This window comes from Genypterus blacodes, unplaced genomic scaffold, assembly GCF_046128005.1.
Source record: "Genypterus blacodes isolate CSIRO-AG114 ecotype Tasmania unplaced genomic scaffold, CSIRO-AGI_Gbla_v1 ptg000033l_1, whole genome shotgun sequence".
Lineage (NCBI taxonomy): Eukaryota > Metazoa > Chordata > Actinopteri > Ophidiiformes > Ophidiidae > Genypterus > Genypterus blacodes.
In genome coordinates this window covers 2,149,660-2,174,666 of record NW_027466846.1, presented here as the reverse complement: position 1 = coordinate 2,174,666, position 25,007 = coordinate 2,149,660, and the positions used below count along the sequence as shown (strand labels likewise).

The 25,007-nt window shown below is 42.7% G+C and overlaps 2 protein-coding genes across 7 annotated transcripts in view; both read right to left on the bottom strand.

Annotated features, from left to right (window-relative positions):
* ppp2r5eb (protein phosphatase 2, regulatory subunit B', epsilon isoform b) overlaps nt 1–15,365 on the bottom strand; it is a 36,242-nt gene extending 20,877 nt beyond the window's left edge. The window contains exons 1-2 of one of the 5 annotated variants that reach the window (XM_076146661.1): nt 14,965–15,365; nt 6,217–6,380 (exon numbers count right to left, since the gene is read on the bottom strand). In XM_076146661.1, coding sequence (XP_076002776.1) covers nt 6,217–6,373 — 157 coding nt within the window. In that variant the 5' untranslated portion in view covers nt 6,374–6,380; nt 14,965–15,365. The other 4 variants (XM_076146662.1, XM_076146659.1, XM_076146660.1 and 1 more) reach the window with 4 other exon arrangements.
* Nucleotides 15,366–17,590: 2,225 nt separating this feature from the next.
* On the bottom strand, nt 17,591–20,221 carry wdr89 (WD repeat domain 89). 2 transcript variants are annotated; one of them, XM_076146766.1, is made up of 2 exons: nt 20,017–20,221; nt 17,591–19,494 (listed from the first exon to the last, which is right to left on the bottom strand). In XM_076146766.1, the coding sequence occupies exon 2, from the start codon at nt 19,467–19,469 to the stop codon at nt 18,318–18,320; it is 1,152 nt and encodes a 383-aa protein (XP_076002881.1). In that variant the 5' UTR covers nt 19,470–19,494; nt 20,017–20,221; the 3' UTR covers nt 17,591–18,317. The 2 variants fall into 2 exon arrangements, with proteins under 2 accessions (XP_076002881.1, XP_076002880.1); XM_076146765.1 differs by lacking the exon at nt 20,017–20,221 and adding an exon at nt 19,789–20,010 and having other exon boundaries at nt 17,592–19,494.
* Nucleotides 20,222–25,007: the final 4,786 nt, after the last annotated feature.

Sequence of the window (25,007 nt, the reverse complement as noted above, 5' to 3'; positions counted from 1 at the left end):
TGGGCGGTTTCATCCAGGCAGTGTGATTCCAACCACGCTGACAATTCCCACAAAGCTCAGCCAGCAGTGATGTTTAGTTGCTATGCCAACTCTCCTAGTTACCGGGGCGCTAACAGGCAATTTCTCTCGCCTTCCCCTTGTGCCTATGGATGTTTATTAGTTTGGAGAAAACTTAAAAAACTATGCGTGCACTTGTTACAGCAGTAGGAAAACATAAATCTCAGCTTTTTCAGCAGCTGGCGATGCTTCCTGCATTTCAAGTCCTCAGCTTTTTGTTCAGTATTTGTTCAGAACATGCTGACTGAACGACCATATGTTTCGTTTAAACAGCACTCTGCTTTTACACTCACAACTGCTACTGGGAGATTCAATGCCTTGCTCAAAAGCAGCCTGGCAAATAGCTCTCGGCTATTTCTGGAATTCACACGAGTCATTTGCCCTTTTTGACACAGAAACCTAAATTGACTTGTGGCTCTAGATTCAAACTAAAGCTTTACTACTACTTGAGAGCCTGTGGAACACGTGTTCCTGGAGGGGTCAAATGTCACGCTGCTCACAACAAGCAGATTGATGGCTGCTTGTGGCAGAATTCAGACTCTGCTTCAGTGTCATTACGCGTGAAACAGATACAGAGGAATAAAAAAAAGACAAATGCAACACAACCCTATCAAACGCCAGTCGTACTGTTTCTCTTTCTCATAACCAACTCACTAACTGTGACAAAGAAGGAGTTTTTAGTTATGAGCCAACTCCTGAACCCATGTTTTCCCAGACAAAACCCTAATCTGGCGGTGTCATCAGGCACTTAATCAACGGGGAGCGTGTTCTTGCATGTTAAATACCTTTAACGATGACGTGAGAGTACCGTGGAATAACTACGAGTGTGTGAAGTTATCCCACCTGCTTTACTTAAGACGTCAGGTTTAGATGTTTGTCAAGACACAAAAGTCGAAACTTTTCATTCCACTGTTATCGCCTACTTCCAAGCTTTTAAAAACTGCTGTGCACTACAATGTTTCAGCTATTATTGTGAAACTTCCTGTAGTGTGCGTCATCCTGATGCCTGGGGCTCCCCTTAAGGAAACGGCTCCCTCCTCACCTTCCTCTAAAACGTCTAGGGGAAGGAGTCCCAGTGCCAATGAAGGGATTTATGTAATCCACTGTGCGTTACCGGGGCGGCACTTGTTACTTTCGTCTGGAGCTTCACTTGAGATGAAGACGAAAACATTTGCTGGGGGAAGGGAGGGAGGAAGAAGAGGGGGGGGGGGGGGGGAGTATGTGATTATGTGTGTGATGATGACTTATGTGCCGGTATGTCCAGTTCTACAACGTCAGTCCATTACAACATGTTGTAAAAAGGAAGTGTATGACATTGCATTAAAAACAAACATAAACACACTAGTACATGTTACAACTACTTTATCCTACTACTATACTTGGGAGCGTTGTTTGTCGGCCCCATCTTCACGTCTCCAAACCCACCAAAACAATTAGTTCAGGGGTCCGGCATTTGCATAGGGTGCTTTTATTTTCATTTAGGCGATTTAAATACTCGATTATGGAGTCTTATTATACAATAATTAGAGTTATGTGTGTGTTTTTTTCAGATGTATCCCTTGCAAAGTGTAGTTTTAAAGGGTGGGGCAGGAAGAGGAAGGAGGGGGGGGATTAAGAGTAATGGGTAGCTGGGGTGAAATATCAGGAGGAAAATGTTCAGGTAGAGTTGGCAAGAGAAGGTAGAAACACCAAAGGGTACTTGGCTCTAGTCCACATAAATTAAGGTGCATCAATTCAACGGCTATGAGCGCAGGCTGCAAATAAACCAAGCACCCAGAATATAATTGAGAGCGTAAAAACAGGAAAGGGGAACTCAAAACTATGTTTAAACACTTTTTTTTTTTTTTTTTTTATCTACCACGCAGAAATGAGACGGCGCTCACAACTGTTGGTATGGCTCTTATATAAACAGAGCTAGCATGGCGCCTTACGTGCCTCTCTTGCTACCTGTGGCCTGTAGCAAGAGAGATAAATATGATGTCTCTCATTCATAGAGTCTTTGAATAAGAGAAGCACCAGATCAGGTACAGGTGTGTGGATCTGTGAGAACACCCGATGCAGCACCCAAACTACTCCTCTCCCTGCTGCGCTTTAACAATCTATCATTACAAATTTACAATAAAATGTGTGTGTTTCTCTTTGGGTTAGCTTGGGCGCTGCACCTCAGCTGTAGAACGGTGGAGGGAAACCCTGGGAGAGGGTCGAGTCTTGATCCTCTCCCACAGATGTATAGCAGGACAGAGCAGGACGACCTGCTGCTGGAATGTTCCTTATCTTCCCCTTACACACTTGCAGCCAAGTAAAGGGCAACAGCTGCTACAGTCTTGTTCTCACTTAAACTTGAAATTCCTGGTCAGGCAGGGGGTGCGCTCCTCCCTCGAAGCTGCTAGGTAGCAGCAAGTCACCCAAAGGCTGCCAGGGCCAAGTGTCAACACGGAGAGGACGATGTGGAGGAATAATACGACAGGATGTGATGCAGAAAGCTTTGAAAAGGACTGAATTTCTAACGGATCCTTCGATATGACCAAATATTTCAGATCTCTCAATCGGTCCGCTCCAATTTCCAGACGTTTCTTTCAATAACATAGCTTCTTCATGAACTCCCCGCTTGTCGTCAACATGTTACGGGTCGAGTCACGAGCAGTGAGACAGGAAAGTTAGTCGAGTCTGAGGAGGTCAATTTCCACAACAACTTATCCTGCATTCTGCTTCATGTGTGCATTCTTCACATACAACTGTCCTGGACAATAGGAGGAACTTTAAGTACATGTGTGAAGGGGGGCTTTGGAGAAAATTGGAATGGTCCGCCACCTGAGAACATGACACGTGGTTGACAGTTGGGGTAGGGATTCCTCTTATATTAACTTTTGGGGACTCAAGTTAGGCTTTTCATTATAAAATCAATTAAAAGTGCGTGTCCTATAGACAACGGGAAATTCCATTTAAAATAGAACGGAAGATTTTCTGAGAGTTTCCGTGAACCCACTCAAATGCAAAATGTCTCAAATTGCACCAGGTACAAAAGGAGAAAATAATAATAAGAACCCGAACACCACAATTAGATGAATTCTGAATGCCGGTATATAATATTCTCCTACAATTAATACGATAAAGCATTGTCTGATATTCATCTTCCTGCCAGCTTAATGGCGTTTAAGTCCTTGCGAGGTGAACATGTGCTGTGGTCGTCCGAGTTCGGCACTGTTAGTCTATGACGGTTGATTAGTTGAACCTAATCCTCCTCCTTCCACTTGGTTTGAGTCTTTTAAAAGGGCAGGGATGTTCGTCTTGTGACCAGATGAGGGTTTCCTGACTGGAAATCCAGACAAATGAACGAGACACTCAACCACTGGAAGGCCACGGTATGCTCTGCTGCGGAAATGAAATTCATCAGCTTTCGGATGAACAAAAGGACACTCTTGCGGACGGCGGTGTGCAAAAGTTTACAGGCTGAGCGATTTCCAACGCAGCCCCCGCCGACTTCCTGACAGGAGCTGGTTTCGAAAGTGTTTAGTTTACCTTACAAAGATAACTTGTTTCCTTTAATCGTTCATTGTATTGTTTCTGTCTCACTCCATGACCGGACTGGTAAAGAGGATTTCTGCACATTTATGACCAGAGGATTTCTAAATCCCCCATAATCCCATAAATCATCTCAACTCTCTCTGAATCCTAAATAGCAGCAATATTTTTAATTTCCCCGTTGAAGTTGATTAATGATAAATTCATGCGCAAGATTGTTAGAATTCTTTTCTCAAGGCCGAGGTACGCTAGCTGCCATAGATCGCCTTTGCCCAAATTCATAATATGGTTGTGGTAATTATCAGAGAAGCTTCATGAATGAGGTGGAATGATTGTGCGTCAGATTAATAAGCATTGGACAGAGCAGTCGCAAATACCTGAATGTATTGTGAACACCGTAATAGGACTGAAATGAGCGTAAATCAACGTGAACTTACTCTGAGGAACAGAACTAGATTATGTGATTGGAAAATTGGAAAACATCATAATCAGAGTAAGCTAACTCCCCCTCGGTCCCCTCGTACTTAAAGTAACACGTTTACTCGGCAAATAATCGGGTTTCTTGCTTCCAAAAACATCGGAGGACAGTGTGTGTGTAAATGTGGTTAGGCAGCTATTCCTCGCACATCCTACAGATAACAAAAGCACTTGTACTTTGTCCACAAACGAATGATGCAGCAGCAGAATGGCTATATAGAAAAATAGTCCGTTTAATGAAACAACAGACGCAGCCTTCAGTTTTAACATTCGTCGGCTTCATCTGTGCCCGATTGACTGAACATGCATCCCCCCCTCACCTCCCTGCTTCACTTTCACACGTTCACTTCATATTCACACTGTTGCACACACTCTCACCTCCGCGTTAACCTCACAGGGCCAGATGTGCGTACATGAAACATGCGGCGCAAAAAGTGCGGCCAGATGAGTGTTGTGTCTGAAACATGCACGCTCTTAAGAGTCAAATCTGAGCCCCAAACCAGCATGAAAGGCTTAGGACATCTGGCCTTCCTGTTGAGGATAGGGGACACACCCACCTGGGAAGCAGCAGGGCAGTGCCTCAACCTGAGAGGGAACCAGGAAGTGGTTGGACAGGATGTGTTGACGCTCCTAAAAGGGGTCATGGCATGTGCCGATGATCGCAACATCCCCACATCACTTTCCCCTCACCGACAATCCAGAACATGTGAACACTAACCCGGGTGAAAATTCTCCTTTCCTTCATATTTGAGCCATTAAGGCCGGATTTGTGATTCCTAAAACCCAAATCGTGAGTCATAAATCACAACATCGTATTTACAAAGAGTTAGATTAAGGTGTGAGATCGTTCACACTTGCTGAAACACAGTCCCCGTCTTCTCAGTGACAGACACACAGCCCTGCCATCAACCTGTCTAGGCATGTAGCACACACACACACACACACACACACACACACACACACACACACACACACACACACACACACACACACACACACACACACACACACACACACACACACACACACACACACACACACACACACACACACACACACACACACACACACACACACACACACACACACACACACACACACACACACACACACACACAAAGCCTGTTTAACCAGACTCCTGACAGCGTGCGCCAGGGGAATAGTTTGATTTGAACCGCAGTGATTGGATACGGCAGTTTTGCGCTGATTTCTCAACGCGAGTTAAAGATGTGATGACAGTTCTGGGAGGAGAACAGCTCAGCAAGACAGAAAGCAGACGATCACAGTGGCAGTGAGGCTGCGTGTGAACAGGCCGGCTGCGGGGAAAGGTGAGGCTAATGTGACAAAACGCAGCAGGATCTTCCTCTGCTTCCTACAACAGTCGGCACCGATCCCGGACAACAAGAGTTAAGATGCGTCTATTTACCGAATAACAAATCTAGATATCTATATTTTGTAGGTGTCAAAAAGAGTGACTTCACACCCACAATGTGATGTATTACAGAGTGAAACTGACTAGAGGAACTGTCACGCAAAGATAGTCTGTTTTTTCATATTCGAGGAGTCCTAAAAGTCAAGAAATATGAGCACAAAGTTGATGCCACACACAGCTTGAGGACTAAAATCCACACAGTCTGGTGCAAGGTTGGGAAGGAGATGCTGAGGAATGTCAGGGAGGGCCTGCATCCCATGGTGGAAGGTGAGGAGGAGGAGGCTCGCGTTGAGGTTAACAGCAAAGTCCTCATCATATAAGATTGTGATTGTAAAACTGTATTGCCGCTCCTTTGTTGACGCTGCCGATATGAACAACCTCTGCTTCCTGTCTGAAATTCTGACTTCTGTAAAAATGCAAATACTCTTTCAGCACATTCTGGCACAAACGCAGCGTGCTGGGGAATGGCAGCGAAGAATTTACTACACAGCCTACTGAACAACCACCTCAGATCCATGACATCGCTCCGGCTGATACAGCAACCAGCAGCTAGCTAAGGGCCAGAGTGGGGTTGTGGTATTTGGAGGTTACTTTGTGTATCGGGACATTTTACCACTATAGATGTAGGTTTTGATATGGATACAAACAAAAATATACATTTTGTATGTAGGCTTGGGTTTTACCCCGCAACCCATAACACAAACACACACACACACGTATTCTCTTACCCTTGAGCAGTGGTAAGGGCGTGAGCTCTATGGGTTTGCCCTGAGAGCGGAACTGGGACGAACTCTGTGACCGCTTCTGCTTGGCCTTCCTGACAGACTTCCGTGAAAATCCGTCCACTTTGTCCACAGATGGAGATGTGGCGGCTGCCGAGGACATAGCCCTGCTGGGAGACAAGACACACAACGGGTTAATGTGAGGGTGAGAAATGCTGCTGCAGGTTGACTGAAGACCCAGGAAAGCTTCACGCTGAGCCTCATTAGACGTGCTTTTAAGGAAGCTCTCGGTTCACGCCAACCCGCAGAGTGCTGACGTGTTTACAGAACTGAGACGGAGGTTCAACCAATGTGGGTTTTGAAAGCCAATACCAATAAAGACACTGTAATTACTAATTGCCGGAATTCCACGTCTTTAATTTGGCCCTAGGAATGTTTGTGTACTTAGTTTAGGGAAAATCATCCGAAGTTTCATTTATTCCTGCTAAACTATATCCCTCAGCTAAAACACAACAATGAAGGGCCAACAGATCATCTTTAGTATCGATCTCTTTATTATTGAGAAATATTTTAAAGTGAGCAACACAAGTTCACTGATTGCACAGATCGGCTCGCAAATTGTGTCTGTTCCTCAGCTACTGTATTAACCATTTCAGGACTAAACATGTAAAGGTGGTCAGATCCTTCTTTAGACATATGGACTGTATAAAGTGTCCCATGATGCGAGTACAACCTCAAACTATTGATTATACTGATTAGGGCGATAAATTCATGTAAGCTTACGGCGAGCAACAGTCCTAGATTAGGTCAGTTATTTAAATAGCATGTATGTAAACATAGTGAGTGCAATTCAGCAATATTCATGCATCCTAGTTTGGCTTTAATCCTGAAACAGCCACAACTTTCTAGTTAGCCAGCGACAGAAAAGGAAAAACATCCTCTGGCGGTTTTTGTTTAGCTCCTTAATCATTCAGCTTCCATCTTCCATTAGTTTCACAAGAAAACCTGCACAGCGGAAGCACGCAGCCTCATTCTCCCAGCATGACTGTAACCAGGCCGGAGCCGAGGCCTGGTTACAGTACACAAATGCACAACCAGCCAACCGTAACACACACACACACACGCACACACACACACACACACACACACACAACGTACCCACAACAATGGAGACGGTTCTACTGCTCAGTAATGTGGCCACAGTGGAAGGAAGCGAAGGAAACGTGCGCTGCTGTGTGTTCGCTGCCGATTACGCCTCAAAGCTCCGACTGAACAAACTCCAGAGACGGCCGCACAAAAAATGCGAGTGCAGACGTAATCACAACACAAGTCGGTCACTTCACAGGACTAATGTTTACACGCTGCAGCTTTCAGGATTGTTCCAATGAGGAATTGTCGCAGGGAAGAACAGAGATGAGGAAAAAAATAACTTTTCTGTTTAGGGAAGAACTGCTTCAACATTCTCACACTAAGCATTGAATTAACCTCCTGAGATCAGGGATAAGTGGGATCTAACAAGTATAAACACACCAATGTCCAGACCTGAGGACAACAGGTTTCAGTAAAGCACAATTACTTTTTTTTATTATTTAAAGTATAGGGAAGGAACAATGTGTTGTCCTCATATAAGAACGCAGGGAGGTTAAATTCTGCATTCCAGCAAAATCTGGATCATAACAAATTCATTATTCAAGTTTATTGCTCTCCTTGAAAACTCCTGGAAAAGTAAAAATTCAGACACAAACTAACTAACAAATAACTTAACATCCCTGCCACACAATTTGAACACTGCGTCACAATCAACTGGAGTTGTATTCAAAACAAAGACACACATTCTCACACGGCATGCAAAAACACGCATGCCGACACGGTGGTAAAAGGCCAACATGTAAATGTGTCTTTACGGTGTGTGCCAAACTCCGTCTAACGCAAGTCTTGCACTGCGTGAAAGAGATCTGGGACATCCACACTGACCACAAAGCCGGTAAGGAGGCCGATCAACATGTCCCAAATCTGATATGATGGATGCGAACAGACAATCACACTCGCCACCTACTTACTCGTGCCCCGGGTTCCATTTTTAACCTTTTAACATTCCGATTTTAGAATCGAGTGGCTTGACCGCAACTGAATAAAGAATTCAACTATATATTCCCGTTTTTGTTCAACTAAAGAGCTTCACAACGGAGAGACGGATATAATGGAAGTAGAATGAACAAAATGATGAAGAACACAGCTGTGTGTTCCCATTTTGTCCTACCAAAAAAAAAAAAAAAAAAAAAAAAAAAAATCACATAAATGAGGGTGGGGCAAACTATTCGAAACACCTTTTAGCACAATGCGCTACGATATCAGCAATACCAACTTGGCCACAGAGTTGAATCTATAGCACTGTGACAAACAAAACAAACAAAAATGGAGCATTATCAGCTTCACAAAGGCAGGATTTATAGCGGGGCTGTTCCACTGGATAGTAAGAGGCTTTTCTAATAAAATGGCCCCGAGTGTGTACGACGTTCCACTATCATCATATATGTTGGCGGGCGTGCAAAACTAAATCAAAGAGTGCTGGAACTTTTACAGGCTCATTTTGAAGAGACCCTGCTGTGTTACACGCAGGAATGAATTAAGAGCTCCAGCTAACATTGTTATGTAAGATAAGATAAGATGGGGATGAGACACTGCAGGGCTGTACCCAGAGTCCTCTGCTGATCTGTCAAAGTCACACACAGTATGTCTAACAGGGCTCGGACATTAACACAGGACACACACACGCACGCACGCACTCACTCAGCTGCCTGAGGATAAGGACAGCGTTGACGGCAAGAGCGTTTAACACGCCGGTTTGTTCATGCATATAGCTCATACAAGATAAAGCCCCTTAAAAAAAACCCGGATCTACAAACTGGTGATCTATGATTGTCAACTTCTACATTGACATTGTCCTTCATATTGCAGATCTGAATTATGATCAGAAAGAAGAAAAGAAGCAAACTGTCAACTGAGAAAATATCAGTTTGTCTTGACAACGGAATCATAAGTAGGAAAGTTTGGATACATTAACCGTAATCATCTCGCGATTCATAACCGACACACTACAGTCGACCAAGAGACACGTGAACATCAGGACGGGATAATCCACTTTTCCGGTTTTTCCCTTCAACATTTCCGTGCAGTTCCAAAACGTAGACAAACCCAGCAATTACAATATCCTCCACATTTTTCCCCAAACGCACACACTGTACACAATCTAAGTTTCAAGCTACATTTAAAGCCGTAGGAACTAAGCTGCAGAGATTCCGTTCCATTCATTCTCTATTCATACTACACACATTCATACACAGATTCACACCAAATCATGACATCTCTGTGACTTGATAAGTTATGTCACATTGCTCTGTTTATTCTTTCGTAAACACGCGGCTGTTAATGATCCGGAAAATACATCCATCCCCTGCTCCATCTTATCCACCGAGCTTCGTTCTCCGGCAGCCGGTTTGGCCAGCAACCTGCCAATGTTCTGAAGATCCTATACTGTCGGCGCAGCTTGGTTCAGCATCAAGCATTTGGTCATTTTGTTTTGAGGATTTAATAGCGACTGAAGGAAGCTACAAGAACTAGAACAACTCCCGCTCTGGGGCCGTCACAATGTCCAAGAATTCCTCCCAACATAAAGGAAAGTGCTTGCTCCCGAAATAGTTTTGCCTTTCAAATCTTCACACAAGACTATTAAAATGTCATACAAAGTGAGTTCCAGTCTATTATCCTGATAGAAAGCCTCGGTGTAAACACGAGAGAAAACTTGACAATTGACACCGGAGCGTCTGTCCCTGCTGCCTAAGAGCACTGGGGAGGCAAACGCAGAGTATCTCCTCATGGCTCACAACGGGTAGAGCTCTCTGACGTACACGCTTGTGCCGACTGTACCCATCTGACAGTATTCCTTCTATTCCTGTAAACCGTCCTGGAGTTACGAGGCTGGTGGGTTGATCGTAATCAGATTCTTCTTCTTTCCGATGCATTTAAAACAAGTAGATACTGAATAATAAAATCTCAACGTTCATCCCGGTAAGATTAGTCTGTGACCGATAATTCCGTTCCTGCCTGCCTCCTTGACAACGCTGCTGAAGCTGCAGCACTAACGGCAACGCTGGATTTTTTTTTGGATGATGAGCAGTCTGTCCTTTGATGCTTTCGCTGCCTTAATAATTAAAAATAATTCAGTGAACGGTTTCTTTTTTAAAGAAATCCTAAAAGGTGTCCAAAGGGTTGATTAGAAGTTGTCACCTACCTGTGCAAAGGGGCGCTGGAATCCCCATTTACCACCATCTGTACCCCACCCACTCTCTAGCTTTCTCTCTGCCCCGGTGTTCTGTTTCTCTAGCGAGCTAATGGCAAACGGCTCAAGTGCCACTGTTAGACACGAGGAAAAGCGAGACGGCGGCTGGCTGGTTGGGCGTATGGCACCTAAGCACAAAGCCGTTCCCCTCCCGTGCCTCTTACATAAGAGAACAGATCACATCCACACGGGCTCGAGGATGAGGGGTGGGGGTTTCAGAACGCGAAGGAAGGAGCGCGGAGGGGAGGGGAGGGAAGCGACTGAAAGAAAGGAAAAGGAGGGAGGGAGCCACTGCTCAACAGGAAGTCAACAAGTCAACAAAGGCAGTGGCGGTGCAGAGCGTAAGAGCTGACGCGCGGGACGAAAACAAACGCACACCGCCGTGTTCAAAAACACACACACGGGGCAGACAAAAGGCAACGGCTGGAAATAAGATAATCAAGGATCGAGGTTTGTAGCCTGAACTGGCGAACCCCCAAAGTCAAATCCCAGCCATCTACAACTGAGAACGGCTGAATACTTCATCTGACGTCTGGGTGGTAACGGTCTTTGCCGTGTGAACAGGTAGATACAATCACAGTTCACATCCCTTAGCTAGAACTGCTCCATACATACAGGAAATACACTATGATGCAACATTTGGAAACAAGTGTAGCCTGACATCACAATACATTAATGCAGAGAAATGGGAAGGCCTGCTGAGATAGGCTCCAGACCCCGAGACCCTACACAGGATCGACAGGGTTAGAGAACCGAAGGAAGGTTAGATGAAACTGATGTACCCATGAAAGCTGAACTAAATAAGGAACGTGGCAGCGCGGTATGTCGAAAGTACGATACCGTATTTGCTGATGAGATAACGATACGTGATGGGATAGGTCTGATTGATGTGTGGCCCTTATTGTATACGCTGTCTGCGAGAACGGATAGACCATAAATACAACTCGTGATTGTACTTTACTAGTAGAAATTTAAGTGCATCTAAATCGCAAAAATGACATAAAACAGAAAGAGCTATTATTTGTTTTTTTAAATGTAAAAAAACATGTACTTTTAGTGTACGGCACTTTTCATTCTGCTCCTTATCCTAAATGGTGGAAGAGGTCCACACCCTCTCGACTTAGCTTGTACAATACGAGAGTTTGTAAAAAGGTCTGGCCGCTTAAAGCAGAAATATCGCCACAGCACAGACGTGTATGATCTGACATATAGAATATAAGCTTAAGAGATATGCTAAACAGAAATTGTACAGCTAGAAGAGATTACGCTGCTATAATGCAGAGCAACAATCAAAGTAAGGTACTGCTTTGCAAAGCAACATCTTTATCTCCGACGCCCGCGATGGGATTACATATCGGAGCTCAAGTGTGTAGCGTCATGTTACCGAGACGTTTTTAACTACGCTGTATGGGCAAATAAAGAAACGGAACATGTTAGTCACTTCTCTCTCTGGACAATTTGTCCCTGGTTGAGGGAGTAAATCAACACAGCTTGAGGAAAAATCAAAACAAATGCTATTTCAAGGGTCCGCACCAAACAAGTGAACTCCAAAGAAAGTGGTCTTGATCCACTTTTCCGGTAGTTTGTTGCAGGTGAGAAAACATTTCTGACACATTTAAGTGATACCGTGTTGTCATAGGTTGCTACTGCATTGTTGAGCTTCTAACACAGCAGCGCGGACATATGTAGAGATGTTCACACAATTGCTGCACCATCATCATCGTCATCATCATCAGCTTGTTGTAAAGTCATAAGAAAAGGAAAACAATGATTGGAGATTCAATAACAGCCCTCAAAGCCTGGATTCGTCGACCAATAAGCTAATGCCCGCATCGGACACATCACAGGTTGGGGAGCTTCATTGAATGGAACAAGGAACCACCAGAAGATACGGCGTGACTAAATGTTAAACTCCAGCTGCTCATGGAAAAAACAGAAATGCTACAAATCTATAATTTCCCTATCACTCTATCCAAGTTCCATCCATTCATCCACTATACAAACTCATCCTGTGCCGGGTTGCGGCAGGCTGGAGTCATGGTCGTATAGTTAAGAGTGTTCCAAGGCCATCGCACAAAGGCAGATGAACTCACCCTGATGGGTCCTTAGGAGTTTGCAGTTTACCTACAAAATGTCAACAATCATGACAAAAACGATCACGATTTCTTCAAAGTCCAAAGTAATTAAATGAAACAGACAAAACCCCCAAGTGTTCTACAGTATTGATTGAATTAATTACAAATTATTGATGAGCAAAATAGAAATCAATTCATTTTCTTTCATGCTTCTTGGAAAAGTTGCCTGTTGCTACTGAACGCTTCAATCTGACAGCACAGCTAATTGGTATGATTCACTCCTCAGATTTACACCACACACACACACGCAGTCAAGAACAAGTGAGCTCAGCAATTTCACACACATACACACAGCTGATAAGAAGGAGGCACCACCACCATAAACACGGAGGACTTTGGATGTTAAGATATCTCCATCTGGGCTGTGTTGCTTATTCCTGCCCTCAACACACACAGTGACTTTGGAACACCTTGAAGATGAACCAGCGTGATGGTACCAAAACTGCCTCACACACACAAATACTCCGACGTGTTGAAAGCACCACACCTTGCCTCTGTGCACTGCGGCCATTAAGATACGTCAAAGGTCAGTAAGGCAAAAAGTGAAACATTTAAATGCCGGATTCCTGATAGAAGAGCTTGTTTGGGTATTTTCTCGAGAACAAAGAGTTGTAGGTAGTGATGTTACGTTTTTCACCAACTACAAAGTTCCTACCACTCCATTTATGTCACAACAGTGTCGTTAGGACTGTGTATACCCACAATACACAAAGCTCAATCTATATTTGTCTACACATGAAAATACAGTAATAAATGACAGATATTCAAAATTGTTCTATGTTGTGTTTCAATGCAAAACAAGTCAACTTTCAGATTACCACCACATATTACGCAGTTACCGATACAATCTGGACTAACTAACCCATGTGGATTGATCACAAATAGTCTCAAAAAGTGGTTTTAAAGAGCGATCGAGACACTTAAACACGTGAGATAAAGAGACATCGAGGTGTAATGAGCGAGACAGAAGACGGAGGTTTCAGAGCCGCTGCTTCCAAAGTGGCCTTCTTCTGTTTACACAAGTATAATATCGCTTTCACAAACATCAACAAGGACAGAGAAGATTTCCCTTCTCCAGATACAGACGTACGATGCGTAGATGTATGTGGCCTCTCTGTGTTTACACGTTTATATAGAATATGGAGGAAGTTGGGGGTTTTTAACTGTCAATACTGTTTCGGTATTTAAAATGTAGAATCAAGGTTGAACAAGTGGGAAACTTGATTTAATAGAGCCTTTGAAATAAACACGCCATGGTTTGATTAGAGCAAAATGTGAAACCCGTTTTATTGAAGATTACACACTAATCCTAATCTAAAGATAGTAATTACAACAGATCTGTAATTAAACCTGCTATCATGTGATGTGTGCTGGAAAAAGAGTATTTGTCTATATTTCAGTTTTCTATCATTTTAGGACGGATTTTAAAGACTTTATGGTCCTAATACAACATCTGGCACCTGAGTTGGTCCTGTTTTAGAATGTAACAAGCGATGATCTAGCGAGAAAAGCAACATTTCCGAGTAAAAATCCCGTAAACTCGCAAATCAAAAGCCCTGTTTGTCAAATTTACAACGATCGAGAAGTGTGAGGAATTCGCAGATTACAGAATTAGGCTTTACATGGTGATAGCAGAGTCGTTAGCTTGGTCATGTCGGGCCTGGCAGCAGCAGAACATTCAAAAACTTGACAGCGCGACATCCTCACTAACATTAGTGCAGCTAGCCGTTAGCAAGCAGTCTACGTTAGCTTCACGGTAACGTGTGAATAAACAACTCCATTCAACACAAACACAGTTAGCTAGATGTCCGACTTTCAAACCCCAAAACATTCCACTGATATTTCCATTAAATGAATCCAGAGGTTTGTCAAATCTGCAAAGCATTCCCTGAGGAATACGTTTGATTTAGCCACCTACTGTTAATGCTAACCAACGGCTAACGCGGGTTAGCATCAAGTTGAACATGTAGCATTAGCTCACTGGAGACACAAGCTATCTGTACATATTGCAAAATGAAACACAATTAGTATGGTATGTAAACACTGACAGGGATTAAATTAAAGTTTAACACGTGTGTTAGCTGGAGAACTTTACCTGGGCGGGCTCGGGCGATCAGCCATCATCCCAGATGTAAATACAGGGGCAGTGCTAATGCTGCTACCGTTAGCTAGCTGAGGCTCAGACTGTGACACACCGACCAGGGCAGGGAGGGAGACACACACACCGTCCCGAGTCCCGAGCCGAGCCCGCTGTGAGCTCTTCCGTTGGTTGTACTTTACCTTGATCCTCTGCGGTTCACAACGTAGACGGTGGCGGGGAAGATGTCCTATGTTTTGGGGGAATCTATCAGTTAAGTGTCGGGCTAACCTCCAGCTCGGTGCACAGCTTTCCAAGCAGCGGCGGAGCAGCAGGAAAATCTTGGCCTGAAACAGCCAAACCCACGAGTACCTTTTCCTTGCAACCGAATAACCCTCAAAGTCCCATTAATAACAAAATACGACTATATACAACGAGTAGATCAACACTGTTACATTCCCGTTACTATTGAAAGCGCTTAGTTTCCCCGAGCCCCTGGGTTTTGCTGTTTTCTTTGCTCGTTTTTAATTCGGGTTGTTTCTTTTTCACCCTATTGTCAACACTGCTAGGCTCAGACCATGGCACACATAACACAGATGCAACTTAAACTGCTGCACGGCCCTCGGGGCAACGTACGACGGCGATTGGCTGGCGTGAGTGAAATGAGCCGTTGCGATTGGTGGATAGCGCACGTCAATCACCAGCACGGGAAATGAAGGCTGTGGATCGTGTGGGTTTGGTGGAGAGGAAGAGGAAAGATGTGTGCAGAAAAGCAGAGCGGCGCCCTGGAATGAGGCTAAACCTGTCCAAGGCCCTACCCGAAACTTTCACACTTTTTTTTTACTTTTATTTGTTCGATGGCAGCTTCAGTGTGTAGTGATTCGTTTCCTAATCGAAACCTTTCTCAATGCCGAGGCACCGTTTCGTAGAGGAACAGCGCGTTTCAGTGCAAGCACCGACTTTTGAGAGAGAAGCAGGAGCAGCAGTTACATAACTACAATGGGTTCACTATGAATACAGTGGTAGTGTATGTCCAGGGGCGTAAGCACGGGGGGGAGACAGGGGGACACGACCCACTCTGCTGTGTTTGTAAAAATAAAATGTGCATTAAAAATATAATGTCCGTGATCAGCGTTTTTTCAACGAAATGAGAAACTAGGCTGTTGAAAAATGTAAATACAGTTATAACTATATAATTCATAAAAACTGTAAACTATTTAGAAATGCCTGTGCAGTGATTAAATAGAGTTGTACGCTGCAAGAATGTGTTTACAGTGCAAATATGAGGGAATATCTGTGTAAAGCTGTTCAGTTTAAACGTCTCATAGCCTGGAGATAAAAAAAAAACTGTTTGCTGGTCTGGCTGTGTGACAGTGCACACTACGAGGCAGTTTGCCTATTTTTAGGGTACTTAATTAAGTTGAAACTGACAAAAGTAATTGGCACCCACTTTTCTTTATTCCATATTTAATAGAGGTGTGACATCTTGCATTTGACTTGCGATGTAACATTCTATTTTAAATTATAAAACAAATGAATACAGACTGGACAATATTATTGATACCCCTTAGAAGAGATAAATAATTGTATCGAGTCTTATGTTCAGTTATTCAGCCTGTCTGTGTGTGCTCCAAGGAAGCAGAACCAGGAGAGAGAAAAACTGGGAGAACAAACCAAAATTGAAGCTTTTGTAAGTAATATCATCCCTACTGTGAAACATGGAGGAGGATCAGTTAAGATATGGGGTTGCTTTGCTGCTTTTGGAATCAATACAATACAACCAGAAGATTATCAAGGCATTCTATTGTCAAAAATTCTAATGTCAAAGCTCTCTCAGGCGCAGGTCAGGGCTCTTCCACCAGGATAATGACCCTGAGAATGGGGCAAACTATTAGCTGAGAAGTCTCATTCAGTGCTAAATTCAGAGAGCTTCATTGCTCAAATGGGAGCTACAAAATATTGAGTCAAGGGTCCCGCACACTGAACCCAGACAGCACAGGAGGAACGTTTCTCCATTTGAATAGGCTGAATGACTGATTATAAGATTGAAGATGCCTAAAACTAATTAAAGAAAAGAGAGAGCTTGACATTTAGTATCGCTACAATCCAATGATATAGTATCACTTCTACGGGGTATCAATAATTTTGTCCAGGTCGATAAAATGTTACATTAAAAACCAAAGGAAAATTTTGGTTCAAATATGCAACAGAGCATAGTGAATGCCAGTTAATTTCCCCAATTTCAATTTATTTTAGAGAAAATGGTGATTTTTTTTTATGGGTACGAAGACTTTTAGCCGTGTCCGTATGTTTGTAAAAGATAAAGCTGTTATATGCACAATATATCTAAGTAATGGAGGCTTAGTTCCTTTAATCATTCCAGTATTTTACAACTAAGAACTTTTTTGTACCCTGTGTAGGCCCTGAAGACTTTTCAAAAGTGAAATTGTACCTATTAATTTGAGATAAAACCTGCATTCACGGTTTTATACTCAGTATAATTTAAAATTCTGTGCAATCAAACTTTGAAGTAAAATCTGTATCATAAGTAAATCAGAGATAAGACAAATAGGGTTTCAAGAATAAGCATTTATGAGGGTGACAGTCAGACAACACCTGCCAGCAGCAGCTTTCAATGTAAATGTGCATACTGTGTGTAAACTTGATGTTGTAATAATAATGGAACTGAGGTTGTTACTCTTCATTGGAACATGCAAACTCCACACAAAAAGGCCTGGTCTTCATTAATTCATATACACAATACAATGAAAACATTATATTGCTGATGTTACATATACTATGTTATAATTATAACACATATAATTCAAATGAACAACACTGTGAATGTAACACTTTAAAACCATTTTATTGTTTTAGGACATGCATGTTTAAAACACCATCACAACATGTTTTGTGGCTGCACTTGCACTAAGATGCATACAAAAATATTCACTGATAATCTCCAAATTTGATAGAAAAATATCTTTGTGCTTACACAAATAACTTTTTTATTCATTTATTGAAAGATTTGCTGTATTGTAGTTGTTTATCCAATCAATGAGTTTATCTTGTTGCCAGTCAGGTTGGCATTATAAACTGCAGTAAGAAGGTTGTTACAAACCGTTTTTAACACTTAATCAACAAATATATTTAAATGTTAGTGTTTCCTGTGTTTGGCATAAGAGTTGTAGCAAATATCTTTAATTCCAGATATAACAAGCATGATCCTCAGCGCTTGCCGTCTCTAAATTACTTCAAGGAACTCTGTTATACTGTATGATTAAGAACATTTAGATTCTCTCCATTGTTTTCTTCTCCTTTCATAATAACAAAGTGTCACTTGAGCTGGCTCACCACTAGATGACCTCATCTACTATAAGATGGGGAGAAGGAAAGGACAACAATTTGAGTACATGGGAACAAAAAATGAGTATTAAATAATCTTTGAATAAAACATCTAGTACAAAATATCCCATTTTAATTTTCTTTCTTTCTGGAATAAAATGTCAAAGCATGAGATCAGTGCAGTCAAATATCTGATTCATTGTGTTAGATTTTACTCGGTTGCTGTTGTTGATTCCTTCTTCTCCCTTTGGTAGCCATGATTTTTGTGTGGCCTGGATTTGAGTTTCAGTGCTGATTCACTCTTCATGCTCTCCCTCTGCCCTGTTGTGACCTCCTCCCCTCCTTGTTGCCATAGCAGCAGTTGAGCATCCTCTCCCCCGGTGACCAGGGCCTCCCCTTCCATGTCCCACTTGAAGCAACGCACCGTGGAGGTGTGTCCTCCCTCCAGGCTCCGCAGCAGACGGAGCCCCTTGTGGTCACATTCCATCAGATGGAGATCGCCGTTGTTCATCCCACTGACCACCAGGAGCTTCTGTGCCTTCTCCAGCCAGCTCCCCCCCACCAGGTAATCCACACCGCTCCCATCAGCCAGTGGGGTCAGGTTGCGGGCGTCGGTGGTGCTGAAGATTGTAAGCGGCTCATCAGTTTCCAGCTGGCCCAGATCCCAAAGGTGAAGGCCCTCATCGTGGCTCAGACACAGCAGCTGGGTGTAATCCGGCCCAGACCAGCATACCGAGCCGGCTGAGGAGCCGCTGTTACAGGTGGCCTGTAGCGCCTCCTCCTCCGTGCCTTGACTCAGGTCAAACACATTGACAAGACCATCAGTGGAACTGGACGCCAGGCGGTCTTTGTCCCGTGGGTGAAAGCACAGCTGTGTGATGTCATCGCTGTGAGATTCCGAGTACACGCCCATAAATTTACCGTCCGTCTTCCTCGTGTCCCAGAAAATCAGGAAACTGTCCTCCTCATCCACCTGCTCGGTCCCGGCGGCGAGGAGCAGGCCAGTACAGCTCAGGTCGAAGCTGCAGTAGTTGTGGGAGGGGTCGCTCCTGAACACCTGGACTGCATCTGTCCCAGGACGACGGACGTCCCACACCCGAACCGTCCCATCAGCAGAACCAGAGAACAGCAGATCAGGGGAGGTGCGGGAGAAGGAGACCCCACACAGTGGCCCGCTGTGACCCCTATACTCTCCTACAGGGCTCAGAGTGTCCTTGTTGTGTAGGTGAATGGTGTAGTCGGAGCAGGACACAGCCAGTAGGCCAGTCGGCTGCAGAGCCACGTCCAGCAGATAGGTGGGTTCCTCTGGACGAGCCCGTCGAGCGATGGACAGACCACTCAGTCTCTCCTCCATACTGTCCATGGCAGCTCAGAGTGACAGGGATCAACTACAAGAAAGAATAAATCAAAATTCGAACCATTTCATGTATGTGAGCCACAATAAATGCATATTAAAGAATAAAAATTAGGTTTTACCAAACAAGGGGGCATCAGTATGAAATTTGAAATACATCGAATACACCATGTCTGGGTCTAGTCTCTTTAAACCAAATACACTGTCGTTAATTGTGCTGAATTAACCAGAACAAAACAGTATGAGATCAGCCAAACCACTGAAATTGAGTATTAGAGGTTATTGGGCGAACAGTGGATTGCTCTGTGTTTTGTATTGGCCAGCTTACCTTTTTGCTTGGAATCTCACCAATCAGAACGGGCCTGGATATACGTGTGACTAGTGCGTAAATCTTAATAAACCATGTACAAACACACTAAAATAAACGTAAAGATAAAAATTAATTAAGTTCCATTACATCCAGATAATTCAATAACACAATATCAACCCCAATATACATTTCCGATCTCGGAACACGCATGGGGGATGACGGGACAAGCTGTGTCACAGTACTCACTGCTCGCTCGGAACGTGGGTTTTCTATCAATGGTTCCGCCGAAAACGAATCGATTGTAGCGCACATTAAACTTTACCCTACATTATTAAAGGGTCGTAATAAAGAGAAAATAGACTCAACTAAGAGACTGAGCCGGATCAATTTGTATTTCCTGCTCACGGTGAGAAATTGTTCCTGTGAAAGGTTCTGTGTACTTTCCAGTCTTCCGGTCCATTGGTGGTTTACGTTCTGCAGGTTGGGTACATTTGCAGACATGTTTTTCTTTGCAAACAATCCGATTGTAGGTCAATCTCGTGTTGGATTGAATGTTTCCCTCTTAATGTGTTGGAAAGTAGCAAAAATAGAATTATTCCAAGTAATGGATCTCAAGGGGAGTGCGCTGAACCAATGAGTACATGAGTATAGAATCCTTTTTGGACAAGATTAGCCTGATTGAGCTGATTTTAGTATTTTATATCAAAGTCTATTATAATATTTTCTTTCATCCAGATGCAACAGAAAAGATTTGCAGTTTTTAAAATAGAGCTCTGAAGCTCTTTCATGCCCTCTGTTGGAGTTTAATGTTACAGCACTTTGCACAGTGGCCTCACATGCTCAAGCCTCCATAGAGTTGAAATCTGCCATTTCAACAATAAAGTACATTAAAGTACAATATAAAACCTTTGTTCTTGTAATAAAATGTATATCATGTCCTGTTGTCTCTCTATGTTTCAAACGATTGTTGTGTTTTCTGCTGCAGGGGACACAGTTTAGCACTGTTTACAGTAAATGGGGTCGTTTCGTAGTGAAGTAGCTCATAATATTCTTCCATTACAGTAATTGAAATTTCAAAGCCAGCCAGCCAGCCCGGCACATTGCCTTGTTTGTCCATCTTGTATGACTCACAGACTCTTAGGCGCCACAAGAATTTGTTATGAGCTGAATGCAGTTGATGTGCAAATACAGCACTTGCACCAAAATATAACAGAGCTTCAGAATTCATTCAATGTTCATATTGTATATTTGTGGGGATGTCCCATGGTGTGTGTGAGGCTGAAGACCAGCAAGAAATGAGTCAAATGAGTAAAAGTATGTGTACAACCAATATGACTTCACTAAATGTCTAATCAAGTTAAGTTCCAGAGTTGCAAATTAGATTAGATAGATGGATTAATCTCAGAGTTGCTGCCTCCTACCTTAAAATAGAATGACATTCATTTACTTTTGCATTAGCTAGGAGAGTGTGTGATCACTGAGTGTTTTTAGCCAAGGGGAGTGTAGGAAATAAGTCAAGTGGTTCAACTTAATTACAATGTGTTGATATCATTTTTATTTTTGCAGCTTGGGGTTTGATTCTGCTCAGGAAACCAGATATTTAATGACCGACATATTTAAGGCCATGTTTAATGCCTTTTTTGTACCTTTGTATAATCCCACTGGAAGTTCCTATGGCACACCTCGCCGTTCGCAGAGAGGGAATCTCGTGTTTCCTTGTCTTCCAAAGAGCTTTGGGCAGGGTCAGGACTTTTCCTGATGTTGTGGGCCTGTAAAGCCCTTTGAGACATTGTTTATAAATATTGGGCTATAGACATAAAGTTAACAACTTCTCTTGAAATCCAGCCCAGCATCAGAGGCAGCAGGTGGTTTGGTTCAGTCTAGCCAGTGAGTTTCTGGCCCTGGCATTTCCAATAAAAGCTTCACTCAGCCAGACCCACAGTCCATCTGCTTTCCTTTGTGACGACACGCTTCACTGGAGGAGACTCAGAAAAACTCAGAAATGTCTTTAATGTGTGATCCAGACTGCACTTTCCGACTCCTTCTCTGTGCCGTGAAGCACTGGCAGAACTCAGTGGAAAACACCACTGTAACACACCACATCAGCACTGAGATGATGCATCAAACGTCTTCTCCTCAGTGCCTGAAAGTATAACAAACACCAAAGTTCAGCTCAGCTACGGTCTGCAAAGAATAAACACTTCAACTTTGCAGTAACTACAAAGTTTGATTCATAACTTCTGAGCACATACTGCGGGCGACAGTAGCTCAGTCCGTAGGAAGACTCACCTGGGAACTGGAGGGTCACCGGTTTCGAGTCCCCATGTGGATCAAGTAGCCAAGGTGCCCGTGAGCAAGGCACCAAACCCCCAACTGCTCCAGGGGCACCGTAGAATGGCTGCCCTGAGAGATGTTCAGCAATGCAAAAACCTAAAAACGTTGTGAAAACGTTGTTAACTCTACCTACACGTAGATCTGTGTCACACAGAGCAACAGACACTCAACCTACATCTGGTAGGATGGCTGCCCTGTAATGCATATGTTTGTGTGTGTGATATGTAAGAGGGGGTGCAAGAAAATTTTCAATTTTGAATTTGATTTGTGCGTGAATTGCATCCAAGATGACAAATCAAGTATCACACATCAACTGAATTCATTTAAATCAGCATTGTGTCATGCATTGACAAACATGTAACTCCCACTTTCTCTCCACAAATGATTTACATCACATTAGTATCTGCAGAATATAAAGTACCACATTGTTGTTTTTTGTACCAGCTGGGTTGTGGCATCAAATGCTGTCACCCTTTAACCTGAACATAACTTGTGTTGCCAAATCAGACCAAACATAAAGCCTGTAGAAAGCCTGCAGTGCATATGACAGCTTAACGACTTAATACATCTTAGGTCAATTCTGTAATTTCCCAGGACTAATGTTACATCTGTGTTGTCTAGGAAATATTGTTTTCTACAACTTGGAAATTGTTCTAAAACAGCTGACACGAGTTTACTTAGTCCCACCTATAATGTGGCATTTTCTCCCATTTGTTGGCTGAGAGAGAGAGAGAGAGAGAGAGAGAGAGAGAGAGAGAGAGAGAGAGAGAGAGAGAGAGAGAGAGAGAGAGAGAGAGAGAGAGAGAGAGAGAGAGAGAGAGAGAGAGAGTTAGAAGATATAGGGTAAAGAACAAAGTAATATTCTGCTCCTCTGCACCATGTTCATACTTCCAAATGTTCAGACTGAGTAGGTGGAGCTAAATAAAAAGCCTAATAATAACAATTAGAATGTTTTGAAATGTATTCTTTGAAATGCTTACATACATAGAAAAATATGTTGTGTTGTATGACCAAAAGAATCTAAAGTCTAAAAGGAATGAATCATTCACTGGAAAACATTTCTCTTTGAGATGTTGTGTTTTAAATGAGGATGAGGGATTTCTGAAGTCACAGCTTGATTTGGAGTCAGTCTTCCTACGTCGTGTGTTCAGTTTGTTCCATATGGACATAGATAAATACTTCACATAGTGTCATGTCTCGCCATGTTATAGTTTAGTTCATGTTCAGTGTTTAATGTCTGGTCCTTGTCTCACGTTATGTTAAGTACCGTCACTCATGTCTTGTGATCGTCTGCCCTGATTGCCTTGATTGTTGTCACCTGTGTCTCATTACCTCATGTATAGTAGTCCATGTCTCCCCTTGTCCTGGGCCTGTTTGTCTCGTAACGTCATGTATATTCTTGTTAAGTCATGTTAAGTTGAGTGTCAAGTCCAAGTATCACGTCAAGTCTAGTTTTTGGCCTCATGCATATTTTTGTAAAGCCTTGTTTATCAGGAGTAAAAGATATTTCTGTTATTTGAACCCATTCGCGAGTCGTGCATTTGGATCCAGTGTTTCTGTGCCGTGGCACTTCTGACACATAGATTCAGAATGAAACATAAAAAACTCAAATTTAACCATTTTATTTCACACAGATAAAACAGAGCTTCATTTCTAATAATCAAATCCAACAATGTAATTTGTAGATATAAAATAAAAAATCTGAACCTGCATAAATGGTCCTCACATCTGTCCAATCAGGACACAGCTGGAATGAAACTAGCTTTAACAAAACAACAATGATTCACTGCAAGCAGAGGCACAGGCAAGGGTTTGATCCCAACATTAGATAATTGTTGTTTGAAAAAAATCAGAGACTTTAATGACTGTAAATCACTAAATGGTATGTAAGTAGTCATTTCAGAGGATGTCATTGCCAGTGTTAAAACATTAAAGCAAATAAGATCACATGGCTTGGTATCCTAAAACAGAGCGTCATGTTTCACTATCTTACAGAACAGAGATTGATTTGGTTTTTAGGGGGAAAAAAAGGACTAATTTACTCATTTTCATCCCATAAAGTTCAATGAATGCAATATGAAAACGTTTGAAAATCAATTAGAACAAAGTAACTCCAGTGATAACTACAGCAGCTCATTCAGAATCAGCGAAGGCAGGTGAAAAACTGCAGCTTAACTAAAGGACACACAGCATTTCATCATCATTTGGCTGGAGTTAAATTTCCACCCTCCCACCACGAGCCGTAACTAGTCCAAACATCAGAGCTCAACCGGCCATGTGATACTTGGACCAATAATATCCAGGAGGTGGATGGGAGAAGGACTGAAAGAGCCGAAGCTGCTGCATTTTGAACCTTTCCAGATGTCTTTTTGCCCTTAAAATTTCTTTCTTCTTCTTCTTATACTGTGGCCTTTATGCAGGAACATAGCAAGTAGGCAACACAAGACAGGATAGAGGAGAAAGCTGAAAATGTATGACAGAATAAGACACGAGCTAAGAGTGTCGTCTTCCTGAAGAACAATACAAGGCACTCAAAGGAAGCAAGGATCAGAGCTACAGTGACACAGTTCAGCCGCTTTGTATTTGGTCAACGTCAAAGAGATTTCTCTAAGATCAAATAATTTACAATAAAAGAAAAACAATAACACCACGACACACAAACATGACTTTAGACATCGCCAAGTGCCTCCAAAGTCATAATGTCCCTTGAGAACTCTAGAAAAAGTTCTAAGTTTGGAAGATCTATAATGAATTGCGGGACACCTACAAGTACAGTTTGGGATTTGGAATTTATATTTTGGGATGTGGTGGTGCAAGAACAAATTTGGAATTATAACAAATGACATTGATTGATGATATGGAATTAAAGGGCCCTATACCAAATGAATTGATTTCAGTTAAAT

Bases quoted from the DNA above. Each gene is read 5' to 3' on its own strand.
- wdr89 (XM_076146766.1), bottom strand. From the start codon at position 19,469: ATGGACAGTATGGAGGAGAGACTGAGTGGTCTGTCCATCGCTCGACGG.